The sequence below is a fragment of the Hakea prostrata genome, chromosome 8 (assembly GCF_041222555.1).
Source record: "Hakea prostrata isolate BN-2017 chromosome 8, UWA_Hpros_2, whole genome shotgun sequence".
NCBI lineage: Eukaryota > Viridiplantae > Streptophyta > Magnoliopsida > Proteales > Proteaceae > Hakea > Hakea prostrata.
The window spans coordinates 26,326,780-26,347,979 of NC_142607.1; the positions used below are offsets into that span (position 1 = coordinate 26,326,780).

General features: G+C 39.8%; 1 protein-coding gene across 2 annotated transcripts in view; it reads right to left on the reverse strand.

Moving 5' to 3' along the window:
* LOC149007470 (uncharacterized) overlaps positions 1-21,200 on the reverse strand; it is a 114,859-nt gene that overhangs the window by 49,937 nt on the left and 43,722 nt on the right. For both annotated transcript variants that reach the window (XM_089164538.1, XM_089164537.1), the window contains exons 11-15: positions 20,648-20,808; positions 16,467-16,572; positions 15,439-15,649; positions 15,006-15,298; positions 14,714-14,835 (exon numbers count right to left, since the gene is read on the reverse strand). In XM_089164538.1, coding sequence (XP_089020664.1) covers positions 14,714-14,835; positions 15,006-15,298; positions 15,439-15,649; positions 16,467-16,572; positions 20,648-20,808 — 893 coding nt within the window. The remainder of the gene's footprint in view (positions 1-14,713; positions 14,836-15,005; positions 15,299-15,438; positions 15,650-16,466; positions 16,573-20,647; positions 20,809-21,200) is intronic.

Below are 21,200 nucleotides of genomic sequence, written 5' to 3' on the forward strand. Positions count from 1 at the left end.
GCAAGAGTCCATTAAGTTGTTCTAGTCCTTGCAAAGAACCAACATCTACTCTTAGAATTCAAATTGGAACTCTCTAGAGTAAGTTATGAAGGATCCTTGTGCGAGTCAAAGTACTAGGAGTATAATTAGATTGCAAGTTAGAATCCAAGTTGGTTCCTTAATTTGAGTCTATTGTGTTTTCATTTTAGAGGCTATAAATATATCTCCATACTCTGTAATCAGGAAGTTAGGTTAAATAAGATCAATTGAGTGTTGAAACCAGGAGTCGTCGGTTTCCCAAGAGAAAAGCCTGCAGCAGCTTCAAGAGTGAGAATTCTGCAGTTTTCTTTAATTACCAGCAACCTTCTTCAATTCCTGCAGTCATAGCCCATCTTCAACTATAGATCATCCCCAGCCCCACCCCAGTCTTTCCCCTCTTCTTCCCTACCACCCGCAACCCGATCCATCCCTCTAAACCCTAGTTTTAGAACCCCAGCCCCTTCCGCTCCATCGTGGTTATATCCAGCCCCCTCCCAACCCCTGTGGCAGCCTTAGGATCCCTCCCCCTTCAGTAATAGTTTAAACCCCTACCCTCCCCTAACCTTCTACTATAGTCACAGCCCCTCCCCATTCCTTTTCTTCTTTTCTTCTTCTAAAGCTTGCCGCAACTTCTGGAATTTCCAGAAACTAAAACCAGAGTTGCAGCATCATTGTAAATCTTAGATTCCCCTAACCCCTTTAGGACCTAGACACCCTTCCCTTCTAAACCCTAGAACATCCTGCATATTATCTATTTCATTAAACCCTAACCCTTAAAAACATTTAAAATCCTAAATCTCCCTTTTTTCTCATCCAAACCCTAAACCTTTTTAGGATTAGCTTCCCTATCACCCATTGGATACTTGGCCCTAACCCTAGCTCTAATCCAAACCCAAGAACTGAAATTCAATTCTGAAATTAGACTACAGCAAGGTATACCCTAAAACCCTAGACCTACCAGCCTAGCCGAAACCTACTTTAGCCCTAACCTAACCCTAGCTCCCATCTATTGTTACAAAAACGAAGGCAATTGCAGCCCTAGAAGACTGATGATTCTCAGGGAAGAGGATCCTGGAGTGACCTTGGTTTTAGGGCAACATTCAATCAGCTAAGTTACTAAACTCTAAATCCTGGCTCACATAAATATGTCTTAATCCCTGCATCAGAGACTCTAAAATCATAAAAAGAGGCCTGCTTACCACAGTTTATGATTCTCTATATTTAAGTTGATGAACATCTCTGTTTAGCCCAATAGAAAGAAGTAACAAACAAGAGTCTGATATAACACAAATTACCATGGAGAGCTGTGCAATGAACAACGGCTGTCCAGAACTCTAAACATTAGACCATTCATTTTGGACGGCTCACAATACTTATTTGCATGGTGTCAAGGCACTAGGTGATTGATGTAGGCCCCAGAATCACTGAGATGCTGCCCAGAAGCACGTTATCAGTTTTCTGGAGTTTTATTCATGGTATTATACTCTTTATGTAGTCTTGCAATTTCAGTTGGGCAGTGCAGTTAATGTAACCTGGGTCTAGGATTAGGGGTAATTAGGTAAAATCCCTACACTTGGGGTTAGCCAAGGAAATTCTAGTGAATGGGAATGGCGGAATGCTTTTTGGGGTGATTCTAAGGATCAAACGATCACTGTACTTGGGGATTAGGTCTGAAATTGATTAGTTTAGGGTTTTGAAAATTCAGCAGAACAACCTAATGAAGAAGATAGTTGCAGAAAATTCTGGATTAGTGCAAGTAGGGCATATTGGGCAATTACTTATAGGAATAGTGTCTAAAGCATAGGGCAATCCTAGGGGATGGTGAAAAGGGGTAATTGATTAGTTTAGGATCAGTGAACTCTGTTTATGGTGATTTTTGGAAATTTTGATTTTTGGCCCATAAATGTTTGTGTAATGTCTATATTGATGATTCTAAGTCTGATTTGAGTACTCTAAGCATGAGATCAAGTGGATATTGATGAATCTTTGATTTTTTATTGCTTTAAATTTTCGGATTTTCAGGATGGTTAACCTAAGGAACCGTTAACACTGGTACAAGCCGCAGTGAGAATGGAAGGGTACCAAATGGATCTATACCTGATGGTGTCACTGGAGATTAGACTCTTGTGATTGGCCAGACTGCTAATGATCTCCCTGGTGCTCCGCTGATGGGAAATTTCCAGGATATTGCCAAAATCATGGGTAATATCATACAACAGCAAGCCACCCAGTTCAAATAGATGATGGTATTATACTCTTTAGTCCATGTTTTATGACCTTGCACAATGAGACCCGTACTGGTGCACATAGAAGAAATCCTCAAGCCGTTGTGCCGAATCCTTGAAAGATTGGCGAAACTCCCCATACCAGACTAATGGAGAGTTACCTTAAGTTGCAAGTGCCAACTTTCAATGGAGTTTCGAAGGACACTCTGCAACTTTCAATGGAGTTTCGAAGGACACTCTGTTTCCGAATAAGTGGTTGCGGGAACTAGAGAAAGCTTTTCGGAATCTGCAGTGCTCTAAAGCGCAGAAGATTTTGTTTGTTGAGCAGAAGGTCCAGCATAAAGATGATGCCTGGTGGAACTCCACCCATCCTATTCTTGAAGATTTGCATGCTGGCGTTGTCACTTGGGAAATATTTAAAGAAGCATTTTGTAAGAACCATTTCCCGGAAGACTGTGAAAGATGCGAAGGAAGCCGAGTTCATGGGTCTTGCTCAAGGACCTCTTTCTGTGCTGGAATACCAGCAGAAGTTTGAAGAACTCATATTCTTTGCCCCTGATTCGATGAAACCAGACCGAGCTAAGGCAAAGAAGTTCTTCAAGGGATTGCGACCTGCAATCAAAGCTTACCTCACTATTCTTCCTATAGAGATGTATGCTCAAATTGTGTAGAACTTAAAGAAGTTAGAAGAAGCTAAGAAAAAAAGTGCTCGTGTGCAGAGACCGTGGCAGAATAGAAGCCCTAGTTTGGTTGATAGATCTGACAAAAGATTCACTAGACCTACACCCTACCCTACTCCTACTTTTCAGCCTAGGAGTGTAGGACAGAGTTCAGGATATGCACAGGCCAGACAACAAAACAATGTTCAGTGGGAACAAACAAGCAGTAAATGTTCCAGCTGCTAGACTAGTGTATATGAATCCCCGACCAGTGATTCAAAAGCCCCCGATGACAATGCCTCCAGTTATGCCAAAGGATCTCGTATGCTTTTTCTGTAGCAGACCGAACACTTTGCCCGTACTTGCCCCCGGAAGACAAATCAACCGCCTGCCCCAGTAGCAAAGAGTGCTCCAGCCCCTCCATAAGGAAGAGTGTTCAATATATCTAGTATTCGAACAATATGGGAGTCATGATGTAGTAACAGGTACATTACTAATCGATTATATACCTGCATTTGTATTATTTGATACAAGTGCATCTCATTCGTTCATCTCATCAGTATTTGTTAGAAAGACTGGCATGACACCCAAGAACTTATCAAGTTATTTGATGCTTAGTACCCCTCCAAGATTTGTTATGAAACTAGATAAAGTATTAGAAGAATGTCATGTCTTTGTTTGTGGAAAGAATCTGAAAGCCAATTTAGTACTCCTTGATATGAAAGATTTTGATGTTTATCTGCAAATAGATTGGTTGAGAGCCCATAAAGCTGTGATTCTTTGTTCTTCAAGAAGGATTTAATTCCAGATTGGTGGGAATTCAAATTTTAAATTTCAAGGAGAGCAAGGAAGAGTTAGCAAGAAGACTTTGACCGCATTGATGCAAATCTGTGCATTTGTGGAAAGTGCTTCACCTGGAAGCAAGGTCAAGGAGGAGAAGAAGCTCGAAGAAGTCAAGGCAGTTTGTGACTTCAAGGACGTTTTTCCGGAAGAATTGTTAGGATTGCCTCCTGATAGAGATTTGGAGTTTTCGAGTGAGTTAATTCCAAGAGCCGCTCCGGTATCTAAAGCCCCGTATAGAATGACACCTGCCGAACTGAAAGAACTACAGAACCAGCTGAATGAGCTCTTAGACAGAGGTTTTATACAGCCAAGTGTATCACATTGGGGAGCTGAAGAAGAAAGACAGTAGAGCACACGCGTCTATGCATTGATTACCGGGAGTTGAACAAGTTGACCATAAAGAATAGATATCCGCTGCCCAGGATTGATGACCTTTTTGATCAGTTGAAAGGTGCAGCCGTGTTCTCAAAGATTGATCTGAGATCTGAATTATCACCAGCTTAAGGTGAACTCTAGTGACATTTTCAAGACAGCCTTCTGAACGAAATATGGTCGCTATGAGTTTAGAGTCGTGCCCTTCGGTTTGACTAATGCTCCTGTTGTTTTCATGGATCTTATGAATCGAGTTTTTCATTATGTGCTTGATAAATTTGTGATCTTCTTCATTGATGACATCTTGATTTAGTCAAAGAATAAAGAAGAGCATATGAGACATTTTAGTTTCACCTTGCAAAGATTAAGAGAAAAGAAACTTTATGCCAAGTTTAGCAAGTGTGACTTTTGGCTCTCAGGAGTAGTATTCCTAGGCCATGTGGTTTTAGCAGAAGTTATTCGTGTTGATCCCGAGAAAGTTAAAGCAGTTGCCGACTGGGACAGACCGAAGACCGTGACAGAAATAAGAAGTTTTCTAGTAATGGCTGGATACTACAGGAGATTTCTTGAGAATTTTTCTAGGTTGGTTGTTCCTATGACTAAGCTAACTAGAAAAGAAGAGAAGTTTGTTTGGACCGACGCTTGTGAGAAGAATTTTCAAGAGTTGAAGGATAGAATGACAAGTACCCCGGTTTTAACTATACCTGATGACTCCGGTGGTTTGACAGTCTATATTGATGCGTCGAAGATTGGTTTGGATTGCATTTTGATGCAACATGGGAAAGTGGTAGCTTATGCCTCTAGGCAATTGAAAGAGTATGAGCAGAATTATCCCACTCATGATTTAGAGCTTGTCGTTGTTGTCTTCGCCTTAAAAAGTTGGAGACATTATCTATATGGAAAGAAGATTGTTATTTTCACTGATCATAAAAGTTTGAAGTACTTCTTTACCCAAAAGGAGTTAAATATACGACAAAGAAGATGGTTGGAATTAGTATCTGATTATGATTGCGATATTCAGTATCACCCTGGTAAAGCAAATATGGTTGTTGATGCTCTTAGCAAGAAAAGTAAAAGAAAAGAGTTAGATTTAAATGCTTTGAGTAAACCGTTGCTGCTTTTTATTTCAGAACTTGGTTTGGGAATTGTTCCAGAAGGATCTGATTTTGTTCTTTCTTCCATGACAGCAAGATCCCCCCTTAGAGATAGAATTGTTGCTTTGCAAGCCTCTGATCAGGAATTGAAGGAGAAAATTGAGAAGATTTCTTCGAATCCTGAGTCGGATCTTGATTTTAGCAAATCTATGGATGGTGCCTTGTTATATAGAGGAAGACTTTGTGTGCCTGCTGTTAACTAAATTAAGTAGGAAATTTTGAAAGAAACACACCAGTTAGTTTTTACAATGCACCAAGGAAGTACTAAGATGTATAAGGATCTAAGAGAACAATTCTAGTGGATTGGTTTGAAGACCAACGTGGAAGATTTTGTGGCCAAGTGTGAAACTTGTCAACGTGTTAAGGCCGTTCATCAACTGCCATCTGGACTTCTACAGCCCCTTTTTGTTCCTAGTTGGAAGTGGGAAGATATCACTATGAACTTTGTGACTAGCTTGCCTTGGACAAGTAAAGGTAATGATACGTATGGGTAATCATTGATAGGTTGACCATATCAGCCCATTTTATTCCTATGAAGATCACTCATAGTATGGATAAGCTAGCTACGCTTTATGTGGACAATGTAGTTCGAGTGCACGGAGTGCCTGTGTGAGTATTGTTTCTGACAGAGATCCTAGGTTCACCTCTAGGTTTCGGAATAGTTTGCAGAAAGCCTTGGGAACCCATTTAAACTTGAGTACTGCTCATCATCCACAAACTGATGGACAATCTGAGCGGACAATTCAGATTTTTGAAGATATGCTTAGATCTTGCATTGTGGATATGGGTGGCAATTGGGATGAACACTTAGCTTTGGTTGAGTTTGCCTATAACAACAGTTATCAAGCAACAAAAAGAAGGCATTGCTCCATTCAAAGTTTTTGTATGGAAACACTTGTAGGACACCCTTGTATTGAACTGAGACTGGTGAAAGGAAAGTGTTAGGTCCGTGATTGATTGAAGCTACAAGTTCTATGGTGGACATGATAAGAGAAATGATCAAATCGGCCCAATTAAGGCAGAAATCTTATGCGGATAAGAGAATAACCGATTTGTAATTTCAAGTTGGGGAGAAAGTTTTCCTGAAAGTGTCACCTATGAAAGATGTAATGAGATTCAATGTTAAAGAAAAACTTAGCCCTTGGTTCATCGGACCTTATGAGATTCTTAAGAAGGTTGGACCTGTTGCATACCGTTTGGCCATCCGTCTCTTGCTGGAGTTCATAATGTGTTCTATATATCGATGCTTCAGCAATATATAGAGAATCCAAAACACATACTACAGCGAGAACCTGAAGGACTTAGTGCTAATCTTTCTTATAATGAAGAGCCGGCCGAAATCCTAGACTAAAAGGACAAACAGTTGCGGAATCTAGCCATTCCCTTGGTAAAGATTTGGTAGAAGAATCACACCACTGAAGAAGCTTCTTAGGAGAAGGAAGAAGAGATGAAAGAGAAGTTTCCCAATCTCTTTGGAAACCCAGGTACCACTTTCAATTTCAAGGACGAAATTTCTTTTACAGGGAGGGGGGGAGAATGTGAAATCCAGCCAAACCCTAGCCCGAAAACCCATTTGTTTGTAGGTCCGAAGACCCGAAGTGAAGGAAGAAGGCAATTGTGGGCCATCTCAATGGAAGACATGGTGTTTGTTCCAAAACCGATGGAGATTCATGATAGAGTTCCCTACTTGGAAACCTTGTCTGTATTGGAGAATAAACTGGACCTTGAAGATGAAGAGCTTGGTTGTTGGACTTGAAGCCTTGTTGGACATGTTTTGAAGGTCCCTCAATGCTAGGTAAGTCACTTGTTGAGTTGGGAGAAGCCCCATTGAAAATTCTAAGGTTTGGAGCTTCAATTCCTTGTTTTGGGCTTGCTGTCAGCCTGGGTCGATAAGGCTAAGCGACCCACAAGCAGGGGCTTATGTGTCAAGTCCGGAATTTTTAGGTTTTTTATGCTCTATTTAATAGAACTTTGTGGTTTTCAGCCCCACTTTGTTTAAAAGCCTCCAGTGAACGTGGGAAGCCTCTCTCAAGCCTTCGCACTTAAATTTTGTAAGATCCTTTGCGAATCTTCTTCCTTAAGGTTGGTGATCACTCTTACTATTTCAATTGATCTATTCTTATATTAATTTCTTCTTATCTCTAGTAAGGGTACTAATCATCAAATAACTAGAAAAGTTCTTGGGTGTCAAGTCAGTCTTTCTAACAAATGCAGATGAGATGAACGAATGAGATGCACCCGTATCAAATAATACAAATGCAGGTATAGAATCGACTAGTAATGTACCTATCACAACATCATGGTTCCCATCTTGTTCAGTACCAGATATACTGAACACTCTTCTAGAAGAGGGGCTGGAGCACTCTTCGCTATTGGGCAAGCGGCTGATTTGTCTTCCGGGGGCAAGTACGGGCAAAGTGTCCAGTTTGCTTACAGAAAAAGCAAACGGGATCCTTTGGCATAATTGGAGGCACTGCCATCGGAGGCTTCTAAATCACTAGTCAGGGATTCGCATACACCGGCCTAGCAGCTGGAACATTTATTGCTTGTTTGTTCCCATTGAACTGGCTTTGTTGTCTGGCATGTGCATATCTTAAACTCTGTCTTACACTCCTAGGCTGAAAAGTAGGAGTAGGGTAGGGTGTAGGTCTAGTGAATCTTTTGTCAGATCTATCAACCAAACCAAGGTTTTTATTCTGCCACGGTCTCCGCACACGAGCACTTTCTTTCTTAGCTTCTTCCAACTTCTTCGAGTTCTGCACAATCTGAGCATAGCTCTCTATAGGAAGAACCATAGAACAAAATTTCCCATTTTGGAAAATGCGAAACGAAACTCATGAGGACCGAAAAAAAGTCCTCAATTTCGATGAGGAAAAATTTCGTCGAAACTTTTTGAAACCTTGAAACCTGTCAAAACTTGGTTAAACCCAGTTGGACCAGCTGCTTTATGAGGAAAAAAAATCCCAAATTTCTTGGGAAACTTGGGAAATTTCATGGAAACCTGGGAAATTTTGTGGAAACTTGGGACTTTTTCCTGTAAATTTTGTAGCTTTCCCAAATTTTCAATTTTTTTGTTTATTTCATGTTTCCCCAAATACCCACGACAAATACCCCCTCCATCAGGACTTCCCTATCCAAAGTGCGTATTCCCTCAGGTTGGTTATCTTAAGCATATTGATGACCAGACTCATAAAGTTACAGTTGTCGATTAACTTGACAACCATAGGCATAAAATGTCATGGGATGTCTATGTTTGTTGGTTGGAGGAGAGGATGTTACAGGCATGGTACTACTCAACTCACAAGATGAATTCACTCTTGAAACTCCTCTTAACACTAAGTTGTATTTTCCTTTTATTGTCAACTATTTTGAAGTTAGAAATTATATATTGAATGTTATGTGCTTAACTAGTTAAGTTTATAATGTACTTTTTGGGCAACTTTACATTGATGTTATGTACATTGAATGACATATTTACATTAATTTTTTTTAGCAAAATACAACAAATGCATTCTTTATACTCTAATTAGCTTAAATACAAGATCCCACCCCAAAATACTCTCTAAAACCTGTCGAAACTTGTAAGGAAAAGTCCTCGGTTTCCTCGAAATTTCCCAAGTTTCCCATTTTCACCCGGTCGAAACTTGAGTTTCCCTCGAATTTTTTACCATGAGAAGAACAGTGAAGTAAGCTCTGATTGTAGGTCGCAATCCCTTGAAGAACTTCTTTGCCTTAGCTCGGTTTGGTTTCATCGAATCAGGGGCAAAGAAGAAGAGTTCTTCAAACTTTTGCTGGTACTCCACCACAGAAAAAGGTCCTTAAGCAAGACCCATGAACTCGGCTTCCTTTGCATCTTTCACAACTTCCGGGAAATTGTTCTTACAAAATGTTTCTTTAAATATTTCCCAAGTGACAACACCAGAATGCAAATCTTCAAGAATAGGATAGGTGGAGTTCCATCAGGCATCATCTTTATGCTAGAGTTTCTGCTTAGCAACCAAAATCTTATGTGCTTCAGAGCACTACAGATTCCGAAAAGCTTTCTCTAATTCCCACAACCACTTATTTGGAAACAGAATGTCCATCGAAACTCCAGTGAAAGTTGGCACTTGCAACTTAAGGAAGCTCTCCATCAGTCTGGTATGGGGAGTTCCTGCCAATCTTTCAGCATTCGGCACAGCGGCTTGAGGATTTCTTCCATGTGCAACAGTGCGGGTCTCATTATGCAAGGTCATAAAACTTGTCATCATCTGGTTGAACTAGGTAGCTTGCTACTGCAAGATATTACCCATGATGTTGGCAATGTCCTAGAAATTTCCCACCAGGGAGATCATTAGCAATCTGGCCAATCATAGGAGTCTAATCTCCAAGTGACACCATCAGTACAGATCCATTTGGTACCCTTTCACTACGGCTTGTACCAGTGTTACAGTTCCTTAGGTTAACCATCCTGAAAATCCGAAAATTCAAAACAATAAAAAATCGAAGATTCATCAATATCCACTTGATCTCATGCTTAGAATACTTAATCAGACTTAGAATCATCAATATAGACATTACACAAACATTTCACAAGCCAGGGTTTGGGTTAGGTCTATCCGGATCTTCTAGATAGGAACCAGCACTAGTGGGGTCTGATTGATAACAGAGAGCAAGGTTTCAGGAACTAGGAAGCTTATATTGAGCACAAGAAAATATGAAAAAAATTCTGGTTTCTTTATCAAAACAAACAACCAAAGGGGTTGGAGAGGTTCTAGGGGAATTGTAGTGGCCGGACAGGTTGGGGAGAGGGACTATGGAGTCGTAGGAGGTTGGGAAGGGTACCTATAGGCCTCAAACAGAAAGTGGGAGAGTTTCCAGACCTTGCGGGATATGGGGGTGCTGCTGGTTTGGTGCAGCACTAGGGATGGGGGCTGGGAATGGTTGCGCATGAGAGGGAAGGGGTCGGGAAGGCCTCTATACTTACTTGTATGCAAAGAAGGTTTGCTGGAACAGTTGCTTGAATGCTTGAAGAAGAAGATGAAGAACTCGAAGGTGCAGAAACAATGGCAAAACCAGCTGCCGGTCACCCCTAGGGCTCCCACGACTCCACAATCAATTTTTCAATCAATTTTCATTCATAAAGTCAAGCTGAAAATTACAGTGCAAGATGAGGCTATTTATAGCCTAAAATAAAAGACCCTGGTTGGGGTTGGGAATCCTTAGTAGATGAGGTTCCCAACACTAGACTACCACACCTAAAAAGGAATCAAATTACAATAAAACACAACCCTTAGATTGGAATCCTTTTAGGATACTCAACAAAACAGCTTCCAAATAAAAACAAACTCTAAAAGATAAGATCCTCTTTCAACTATAAAGAAACTCGGGTTAGGCGCAAGAGATTGCGACTAGACTAAGACCTATATGGGGTTGGGAGAGACATATGTTCTATAGTGTATAGAATGCTCCACCATAGCATGTATATCATACTATGTGTGTTTAGCGATCATTTGAAATGAGATGATGGATCCCTTCTCCTTTCATTGTGTGAGTCCTGGACTTTATGGTCCATTAGTGTCCTTAGTGACTTTTGACGACATCATGAAACGAAGGGTTGATGTGGCTACTTTAGGGTGTTACCTATGGTCATAATTGATTCGACCTAAAGGGGCATTACCGGGAAAGGAGTCAATCCCAAGTGTAGTGGTGGTCTGGGGTGAAAGGAAAGGTTTGATTCAACTGCACCCTAAAAGTGTTTGCTGGTGCCAACTGTATTTGTTATAGTAGTGAACATTTTAAGAACAAAAAGGTGATCTCTCAGAGGGATCGAGATATTTTTTGTCTAGTGAATTTGAATAAACCTAGGACACTATGGTATACTAATGTTTCTTTGAGTGATGCTACCATTCTGGCCTTCTGGGAAGGTTTCTAGTTTGGGGCTCACAAATGCAAGTATATCACTAGTCGCACAACCCATTGCCAGTATGACTTGTGGTTGTTGGTGTCTGGGACACAAGTGGTCTATGTATCTAGGATACATATTGTAGAGAGACCAAAATGTGTATATCTGGGATATACATGTGTATCTGGGATATACATGTATATCTGGGACACACTGTGACAGAGTGCAAATGGGAGATGTTGGCATTTATTAATAATAATATGCTCAAGGGAAAAAGTGGAAACTCAACTTTGGGCGGTTACAAAATATAGGGTTACATATTTAGGTAACCGCCGCAACTTATATACAACACAATTACAAATTCGTGAGTTTCTAAAAAACGGCTCTCTCGCACTCTCTCTCTTCAAGAAACGTAGAAAGGACGAAGAAAGTTTTCTAAGGTTCTTATTCTCCTTGTTTTTGGTCTCATTTTTCATCCATCCACACGGCATTTGGGTTGTGGATTCTATTCCCTTTCCGGATGATTGTGAAAATTTACCGGTGATGATTTCGTGGAGGAACGAGGACGTGATCCAAACTACTTCCGCTGCAGATCTTTCTATATTGGGAAAAACAAATCCAGGTAAGGATCTTTCTCCCATCTATAAATATGAATAGAAAGATTAACCTATAGCTTCATAGGAACAACATTGCACCAAACTTCTTCTAAGCATAAGTGAAGACTTACTAGCACTAAGCATGTGGTGCAATCCTTCACTCTTGCACTGTTCAGGAGGGCTACCTCGTACGGTTGAGGGTGTCTCTCAATCTTAAGTCATGTATATTTAACAAAGTCTTATGAAACTACGTTAACACTACTGCCACTGTCAACAGTCGTCTTAGGCTGGGAGTTTGCCAATTTTGACCTTGGTATATAATATGCTATTTCTCTTCCAGCCTTTTAGTTTAGTATCTGACACTAAGATCTCAACCATTACATTGAGGTGGTTTGGTCTTATCAACTCTTATAAGCATGGTGTGTCTGAGTCTCTGACTCTTCCTTAAGTGGGGCATATACTACTTCCTCCTATTCTTGTTGGTTGGAGTCAAATACTAAAGTCCTATTTTTTGTGACAATCCCTGGCATGATGACCCTTCTCATGACAATAATAGAATCCCCTAGGGTTGATGATAGTGGGGAAACTTCTCCTAACATATGTCTTAGGTGGTTGAGCACTAGGTTTGGTAGTAGTAGCGGTAGGAGGCATAGTGCTTGTTGGATCTCTACTAGCATCCTAATAGGGTTGCTTCTTTTGGGCCAACAAGGTTTAGGCCCTTAGGACTTTGTCAAATAGATGCCCCAAATCAATAATGTTGGTCACCCCCAAGGCCAGTCAGATGTCTGGCTTTAGCCCAAATTTGAACCTAGTTATGGACTGCAGTGGGCTCTCCCTACTACCCGTCCTCGAAACCAATGTGTCAAACTATTGAACGTACTCTAAAACTGATATGTTAGCTTATTTTAGGGTGTGGAACTGTTCTGGGAATCTACCCTTGTAGTGTCCTGGGAGAAACATGTTTGTCAATTCTCTTCTCATCTGGTTCCAGGTAACTGGTTCTTTATCTTCTAGGTAGAGTTCTCTTGCCCTGGTGCACACCACTCTCTGGCTGCACCAATCAGTTTGGTCTTGGCCAGCTACATCATTCTCTCCTCTGATAGGTTATACATTCGAAATAGTCTTCAAGGGCTGCCCTCCAGTCATAGAAAACCTGCAGGTCAAGGGACCCATTGAACTCTTTCAATTCGAGCCTTACTTTGTGATTGTCTGGTCCCCTTCTTTGCTCTTGGCCACCAGTAAAGTAGGCTCTCATATAGTCTTCAAAGGATTGTTGTGTTGTGGGTTGCTGTCTTCGTTGCCTACCATCTGGATCGTACCTGTCAAACTCTTGGCTCTCACAGCAGGACTCTCTGGCGTAGTCATTTCTGTCTCTAGATCACATTGGAGGAAATGGACTTGAGAATTAAGTCCAGGGGGTGAGGTGGAGTGCTTTCTGGCTCTGCAGTTCTTCCTTGTTCTAGGCTTGTAATCCTGTTGTTCATATCAGTCAGTTGTGCAAGAATCTGCTCCAGCCACTGTCCTAGTTTTGGATTATCCATGGAGGTCTGAAGTTCTTTAGCAGTTGCTGGAACCACTGGCTCTGAAACCAATAACGTAACCTGGTTCTAGGGTTAGGGGTAACTAGGTAAATTCCCTAGACTTAGGGTTAGCCCAAGAAATTCCAGCAAATGATTGCTGGACTTCGGGATTTAGGTTTTAAATTGATTAGTTTAGGGTTTCGGAAATTCTTCAGAACATCCTAATGAAGAAGATGAGTTGCAGAAAATTCTGGATTAGTGCAAGTCTGGCTGATTGGGCAATTACTTATAGGACTAAGGTCTAGAGCTTAGGGCGATCCCAGGGAATGGTGAAGGGGGGGGGTCTCAGGAGGCTAGGAATAAAGGTAGAACAGGGGACGGGGTATGCTGTATCGCAGGGAAGAAGAAGAGCGGGAGGGCTACGGTGGTTAGAGAGGGGTAGGTTTAGGGCTGAAACAGCAGGAGGGGCAGGAGGGTGTTTGGCAATGGCTGAGGGAGGTAGGGGAGGGGTAGGGGACTTCCGTACTTACTAGTAACTCACAAAACTAGCTAGAACTTGCAGTTGAGTGCTTGGAAGAGAAGATAAAGATCTCGAAATTCAGAAACAATGACACAAACCCAGCCGCAGACCACCCAAAGAATCCGACAACTTTCTCAAGCCAATTGTCAACTCAATAAGATTCATTAATCAAAAACTGCCTATTACACCCAACGATTAGGCTATTTATAGCCTTCAAAACCCATATTGACTTCATTAAGGACTCCCTAACTAATAAAGATCCAACCTACCACAAAATTTGGACCTTAAGTTAACAAATACTTACTAAGTAAGGACTCAATTACTAATAAAACCAACCCTAAGAGATAAAGTCCCTCAAGATAAGGAACCCTATCCTAACCAACTAACAACCTTATCATAACCAACAACTAACAAACAATCTATCTTTCAACTGAATTACTTACCAAACTAGCACTCCAAAAAAAACAGAATTAAACTTCAAAATTTTAGCTGGACTCAATCCATCTAAGACTCAAACCAGGGGTGAAAATGACCAATTTGCCCCTGGACTGGTTCAACCCCCCCCCCCTCTCCCCGGGGGTTTGGCTCCTATTTCTGTTGGGACCTCTTTTGGCTCTTCCAGGCTGCCTGGGGCAGGATACATCAGCAGTTTAGTAATTCCACATGACTTTAAGTCAAGGATAAAGAGTCATTTTAGGGTTTTATAAGTCTTTTACAAGTGTATTTTAACTTCAGTCTTTTATTTCGTGAAAAGCACAACCCACGGCTGAGAATCATAGGAGTGTGGACGCAGTTCTAGTTTATGTCACTATTTCAAATTTGGACTTCAGTTGTACGACTATAAATAACAGTCCCATCCCTCGAGCTAAAACATGGTTGCAAAAGAGAGGGAGACATAATGGAAGGGGAAAGTAAGGCTTACTCATGTACACGGTTCTGGATGGCCTCTACTCCTTCCAATTTCTCATGCCATGGAATACGCTCATTAGCGCTTTCCCACAAATCTTCTTGCTCAAAAGCCATCAACTTAAGTCGACCATAACTCTGCAGAGAACAGTCACAATGCCCATCTTAGAACATAGAAAATGGAGTAATAGCTATGAGGAATATACAGCATTAATTTTAAGGAATGCCAAGGAACTTTAGCTTTTGACATTAAGTGACTCAAACACCTAAGAATGAATTTGTAACAACCTGAAATAAATTACACTTACAATGCTATCCCTCTTCTCACTCCCAGCAGTTGAGTTTCCAGTAGATGTTACCCTATTTAGCATAGATGCACCTTCATGCTCCGGAACTGGTGCTGAAGTAGATACTGAAACTTTCTTATTATGTTTCTTATTTAGTCTACTCACTGAATGGGAAAGGGCACGGGGTAACTGTAACCAGAAGAGTGCCTCACACAACTCGCCAAAGACCGCAGCAGCAAAGGCAAATCTGGCTGCCGCACCTTTATTTACTACAGCAGCATATAGCCTGACTCTCTCATCATCAAGTATGCAGCCTTACAAACACCCCAACAACAACAAAAAATGTAGACGAAGAAGTTGAAGTAAATATAAGAATATGATAAAATAGTTGACATCAAGCTGCTGGAAAACTCGAGAGACGATTCAGTAGGTGGTAAAAAAGGTATAACCTTACCTTCTCTTCTGTATGGTTCTAAAACTTTGAGAAGCAATTCTGGCACCACAGAGTCACCTACAGGTGGGAGATCTGTCTCAATCATGTAACTCCGAAGGTCTGCAGAAGATGAGGCCGCTACGGGAATTTGATACGGCATTGCATCTTTAGTTACACTGCATTTATCAAACCAAGAGGGCTTCACACCCAACTGCAAGATCATTCTTAGTGCCTGCACAACAAAGGTAAAACAATGGCATGCAGTAAAATCCAATAAGCGATTTATGTGGCTAAAATTTCAGGGTTTGATAAGATCATGCACATTTCTTTAGGATTAAGACCAATAGGTGAAATGAAGTTTAATTAGTAGGTTAACTGTAAAAGATTAATAGGTGCTTTGTTTGGAATGGGCTTTTGGAATGTAAGACCACTTGGACCACCAAGCTCCAGTCAAGAGTGTAAACCAATTAACAGACCATACAATCTGAATGATCAGATTGTTCTGACAGTTTGAACTGGATGGATTCTCTGGACAGTTCGAACTGGATGACAAGGACTGCACCAGCAAGAAAGATCAGTAATTTATCCTGGAAATAAACAAGGGCATACACAGGGCACAAGGCTCCCTGTCATTGAGGGTCTGTGGATGGCCATAGACTACCCTCGCTTTCTCAGAGAGGCTAATTTCCAAACTCGAACCAGTGACCCTTTAATCACAACGAACAACCATAACATCACAACAAGGCCCACCGTTATTGTAATTTATCTTAAAGATAAAAGAAAAATGTCCTAGCTCTGAGACTTAAAGCACAGACATCTGAGACACGAAGGTATGCTTTAATAACTGCATGAAGAACCTAATTAATGTAATCTCGGACAGCCCAGGTGGCTTAAATCGAGACCAATTCTAATGCACCAACTCTTGGCCCTACTAGCTACATCATCAGCATATACATATATATTCAACTCTTGTCAGAACATATAAACATGATTAATAATTAGAATCACTGATACAATGCGATATAGTATCAAAGGGTGCAGGAAGTTACCAACGAATGTGGTGTAAGAAGTAGAGTGGGACAGCATATAGGCATTGGCCTATATCTTTCTTTAATAGTCCTTTGCTGAGAAGTTAAGCCAGATTTTCTGTCACTACTGCACAAAAAGTAGGTGTCAAACCTAATTATTTGAGTATCCTATATATATTTTTACTGTTATACAAAAGTAAATACTCAAGTTGTGGCAAATCTTTCACATTATTACTATTATACAGATGTACATACTCAAGTTTTGGCAAATCTTTCATGTGGACAAAACAATCCTATTTCCGATATGCAAAAACTACCAACAAATTATTACAAATACAGAATCTAGTTTTGCTTTGGAAGTCCAAATTTGTATATTTACTTTTGTGCCAAATCTTTTGGCAGAGAAAATTATCCTAATTCGTACCTGCAAAGACTATCCACAGTGTTATTACGAACAAAGAATTTAGAATTTTCATGAGGTCAAATTTGTCTGTTGTATATTTGATTACGATAGTGTTCCACTGTTCATTAATGCCATTAATTCGAGGTTGAAAATTCTACCCTCTTTTTATGAGAAAATTGTAAATTCAGATTTGTTTTTGGATCCTCATAAAATAAAAATATAGGATCATTATCATCATCTCTTTGAAATAAATAAGGCCAGATTTGTCCATTTACTTTCAACAAAAAAAAAAAATTATCCTAATTCCTACATGCAAAAATTACCCAAACTGTTATCAAAAACAGATAATTTAGATTCTTTTCTGAGGTCAAATTTGTCCGCTAGTGCATTTAATTATTATGTTCATTAATGTCTTGAGGTTGAAATTCTACCTTTTTTTAAATAAAAAATCATTAATTTGCATTTCTCAAAAGATCATGCTATATTATAATCATCAATGTCTCTTTGCAATTTATATTATTACAAAGTAAGAAGTTAAAAACTTACTGATTTTTATTATCTTATTTCATGTGAGATACTGGGCGAAAGAATGTTTCCATGGGGAGGCGATGAGAGAGGGTGGGGAAAAGTTTGAATCTATGCTACATGGTTACTTTTATCTAATAGACTCACTATTTGGCTTTACTGATGACTGGTATAATTTTACAAGTCAAACTTAGGCTCGATGTTATATATATCAAAAAGGTGATGCTTTATCTGGCAAACTAATAAATTGTTCTGATATTAGGAAGCAATGTTTTGATAAATTAAGCATTCAATTCTTCTGCTGGTAGAAAAGGTAGCCATCTAATACCAGTCACAAATTATTGTTTAGATCTATGGATACAATACAGCTCAATCAACTCACCCTTATCCCAGTTAAATAGGTCCAGCTGCATGTATCATTACCATCCAATCAGCTCTATTGGAAGCAATAGTTGTTACAAGCATCTCAGTTGAAATTCCCAAATTCAACGAAGATGTCTCAGTTTTCAGCCCAACTGAGATGAGTTGTGATGGTAAGGCAAATAGTGATTTCTGCCAGGGATAAGGTTGGGTAATATTCAAAAGGATCTGCTACATTCTTATTTCTAACATATTTATAAGTACCTTCAACCTTGTCGGCTAGTCCTAGTTTGAAACATGGGTCTATAGATGAAAGGGTTCAGAAATGCATCCAAAAGTTTTGCTAGGGCCGCAGCAATTTCAGCGTGGCAAAGGGGAGAATTTTGTAAGTATCTTAAGCACAAGCAAACAATCAACTACCTGACTACTCATATAACCAGTCATGGACTTCAAGATCCTAATATTAGTTTATATTTTGTTATGAAGCTGACAGATGGGTACTGTATAGCATAAGTGCACCAAATTTGAGAAGAATAGTCATTTGGCTGCTACAACAGAGGCACAGACGTTAATCCTCTGAATGAAAGCAGAATTGGAGCACATTCCCTTTGATACATAGCAAGAGGCATAATGAGTTGTGGAGCAAGTGACTGGAGTAATTCGTGTATGTTCATTACAACATTGGATTAAGGCTCATACAGATAAGTGAAGATATGGAAGACTTCTTCCATCTAGAACAAACAGAGTTGGCTAATATTTTGCAAAATGATTCAGATGAAGAGGAGGATGTGCAATAGTTCGCGATGGATCGAGATGCCCCAGAAATGGATCAACCTAGGGAAGTGCCTGATCCCACAATTGCTAGTGCCATGGACCCACCTAAGTGGAGTCACACATTGGGATTCCTCCTCTTGATAAAGTTATCTGTTGAGGATTTCAATTCTGGTTCATGCCTTGAACTTGATGACTTCTTCCATCAGATAAAGATTTGTTGGTTGCAAGACATTGAGAGGAACTCAATTAAGCTTCATAATATCACAACAGTAACCATGCACATCAAGACTAATCACAAAATTTAACATGATGGATGAACATTAACTTTTACTTTGCTTCACATGATGCTACATACTTAAGGCATCAAAGTTAAATATAAAATTACTGAAGCAAAATTTAATTTTCTAATCGACACTGAGCAACCATAATGATATAATAACCTATATAGATGGAACAAAGCTCAGTTGTTATATTGTAATAATATATAATAACCTATATCAATAAGCTTCTTGCAAATGCATGTAACAGAATAAAAAGCTTATGATAAAGTCCCCAGACCCTTAATTTGGTAGGTACTGGAGAAAGAAATATTACAAGTAAATACGTGGACATAGTTAAAGATGAGTATGATGGTTCAGTAACAAGTGTAAGATCAGTGGGAGTTCAAATTGGTCAACTCCCAATTACAGTCGGGCTACATCAAGGATCCACTTTAAGCCCAATTTTATTTGTGCTTATAATGGATGAATTAACCAAAAACATTGAAGATGAGGCTCCTTGGTGAGACACAAGTAGGGATTGATATCAAGTTAAAATCACGGAGAGAAACTTTCGAATCAAAAGGTTTTAAAATAAGTAAAAAGAAGAAAGAATATCTAGTTTAGAACTTTAATCATGATCGGGCAGATGATGAGGTGGTGAAACTTGATGAGAAGGAGATTCCTCAAAGTGAATATTTTAGGTATCTTGGTTCAATTATAAAAAATAAAAGAAGTATTATAAAGGATGATGTTTCCCAAAGAATTAAAATAGGGCGGAAGAAGTGTAAAGGTGCGTCAGGGTCCCGTGTGATCGACGTATGCCTTTAAAGCTCAAAGAAAATTCTATAGTATTGTCGTACAACTAGCTATGATGTAAGGTGCAGATTGTTGGGCTGTTAAAAAGCATCACATAGATAACCTCAGTGTAGTAGAAATAAAGATGCTAAGATCAATGAGCGGCAAAACTAGGAAGGATAAGATAAGGAATCATCACACAACAGCTGGTCTGGGAGTAGCTCCGATAAGTAATAAGATATGAGAAAGTCGTTGAGGTGGTACATCCACATTCAACGAAGGCCTATAAATGCCCATGTGTGAAAAAGTGATTTAATCCGAATTGAAAGAACTAGAAGAGCTAGGGGTAGACCTAAGTAACATTAAGAGAAGTGGAGAGAGGATATCCATAGCTTAGGTCTTTGATCTACATTGGCCGCAAAAAGAGCTGATTGGAAGGCAAGAATCCATGTAGCCGAACCCATTTAGTTGGGACAAAGCTGGTTGTTGCTGTTTGCAAACTACAGAATCAGAAATACAACCTTGATATGCATTTTTAATGAGCAAACTGATTTTTTTTTATCAGGAATGAAAACAAAGGATTGAGTAACTACTCATAAATGAAACCCTAAGGGGATAGCTCAGTTGCCAAAAAAAACCAGTACCTCATAATTATTATTTTTATTTTTTTGGTAGGAAGCACCTCATAATTATCATGAAATGTTATTTGACGTACAATAATTTCTATATGCCTATCATGGATTTGCACCCTTGGGGATCAATAAACTTTTCGAATCTTATTAACCAAAGAGATCCGACTTTGAGCTATGGTTAGCTCGGTGCCAATCAAGAATTCCCAAGGATCTACTTATGATCGACACGAATTGAATTATAGTCAAATTTCTTTGGGTCGGTTGCCGATGCTAGTAATTGGAAATTATACAATTCGAACAATTATGAATTCAACTCAAATAAATGATAGCTCAGTTGGGGGGGGGGGGGGGAGAAGTACCTCATAATTATCATCAATTCAATCCTCAAGCCGCTACTATAAAAAATAAAGAAAGAAAAAGCTACTCTAAAAGAAACTTTCAATTATCACATACATATTAACCTCAATAAGGCGAAAACTGCTATCTGCTCCAGCAATGCATAGAACCAGTGGCTCATTTTTATCCCTTCGCAAAGGCAACCAATCGAGTTCCAATACAAGAGTTCCAGGAAATTGAGGTTGCAAAAGGGAGTTGGCCAATGGATCTGGTGTATCCTGTGAATAGGAAACATGTGCAGATTTAAAATCAGTTGACTGCTTTCATAAATATGTAATGAGCAACAAACAGTGATCCAGCATCATTTCCCCCACTCGCTCAATAGATTCCAGAAATATTCAGTGATCTGAATCTAAGAAAATCAAGTATACAAGAAACTGAATTAAGAGTAACTGCAGCAGTAACTAAAATGCCTCTATATGATATAGAGGCCATGTTGATTGGCAAGAAATATATAAGAGGAACTCATAGTACGAGGGCTGGTTTGTGAACCAACCGCTTGGGCCAATGGGCTGACCAACCATGGGTTTACCGCAGAGTAACTGTGGATGAACCTTCTTCCCCCTCTGGCCCTCCATATCACAAATCCTGCTGAGTTTAGTAGCCTTCC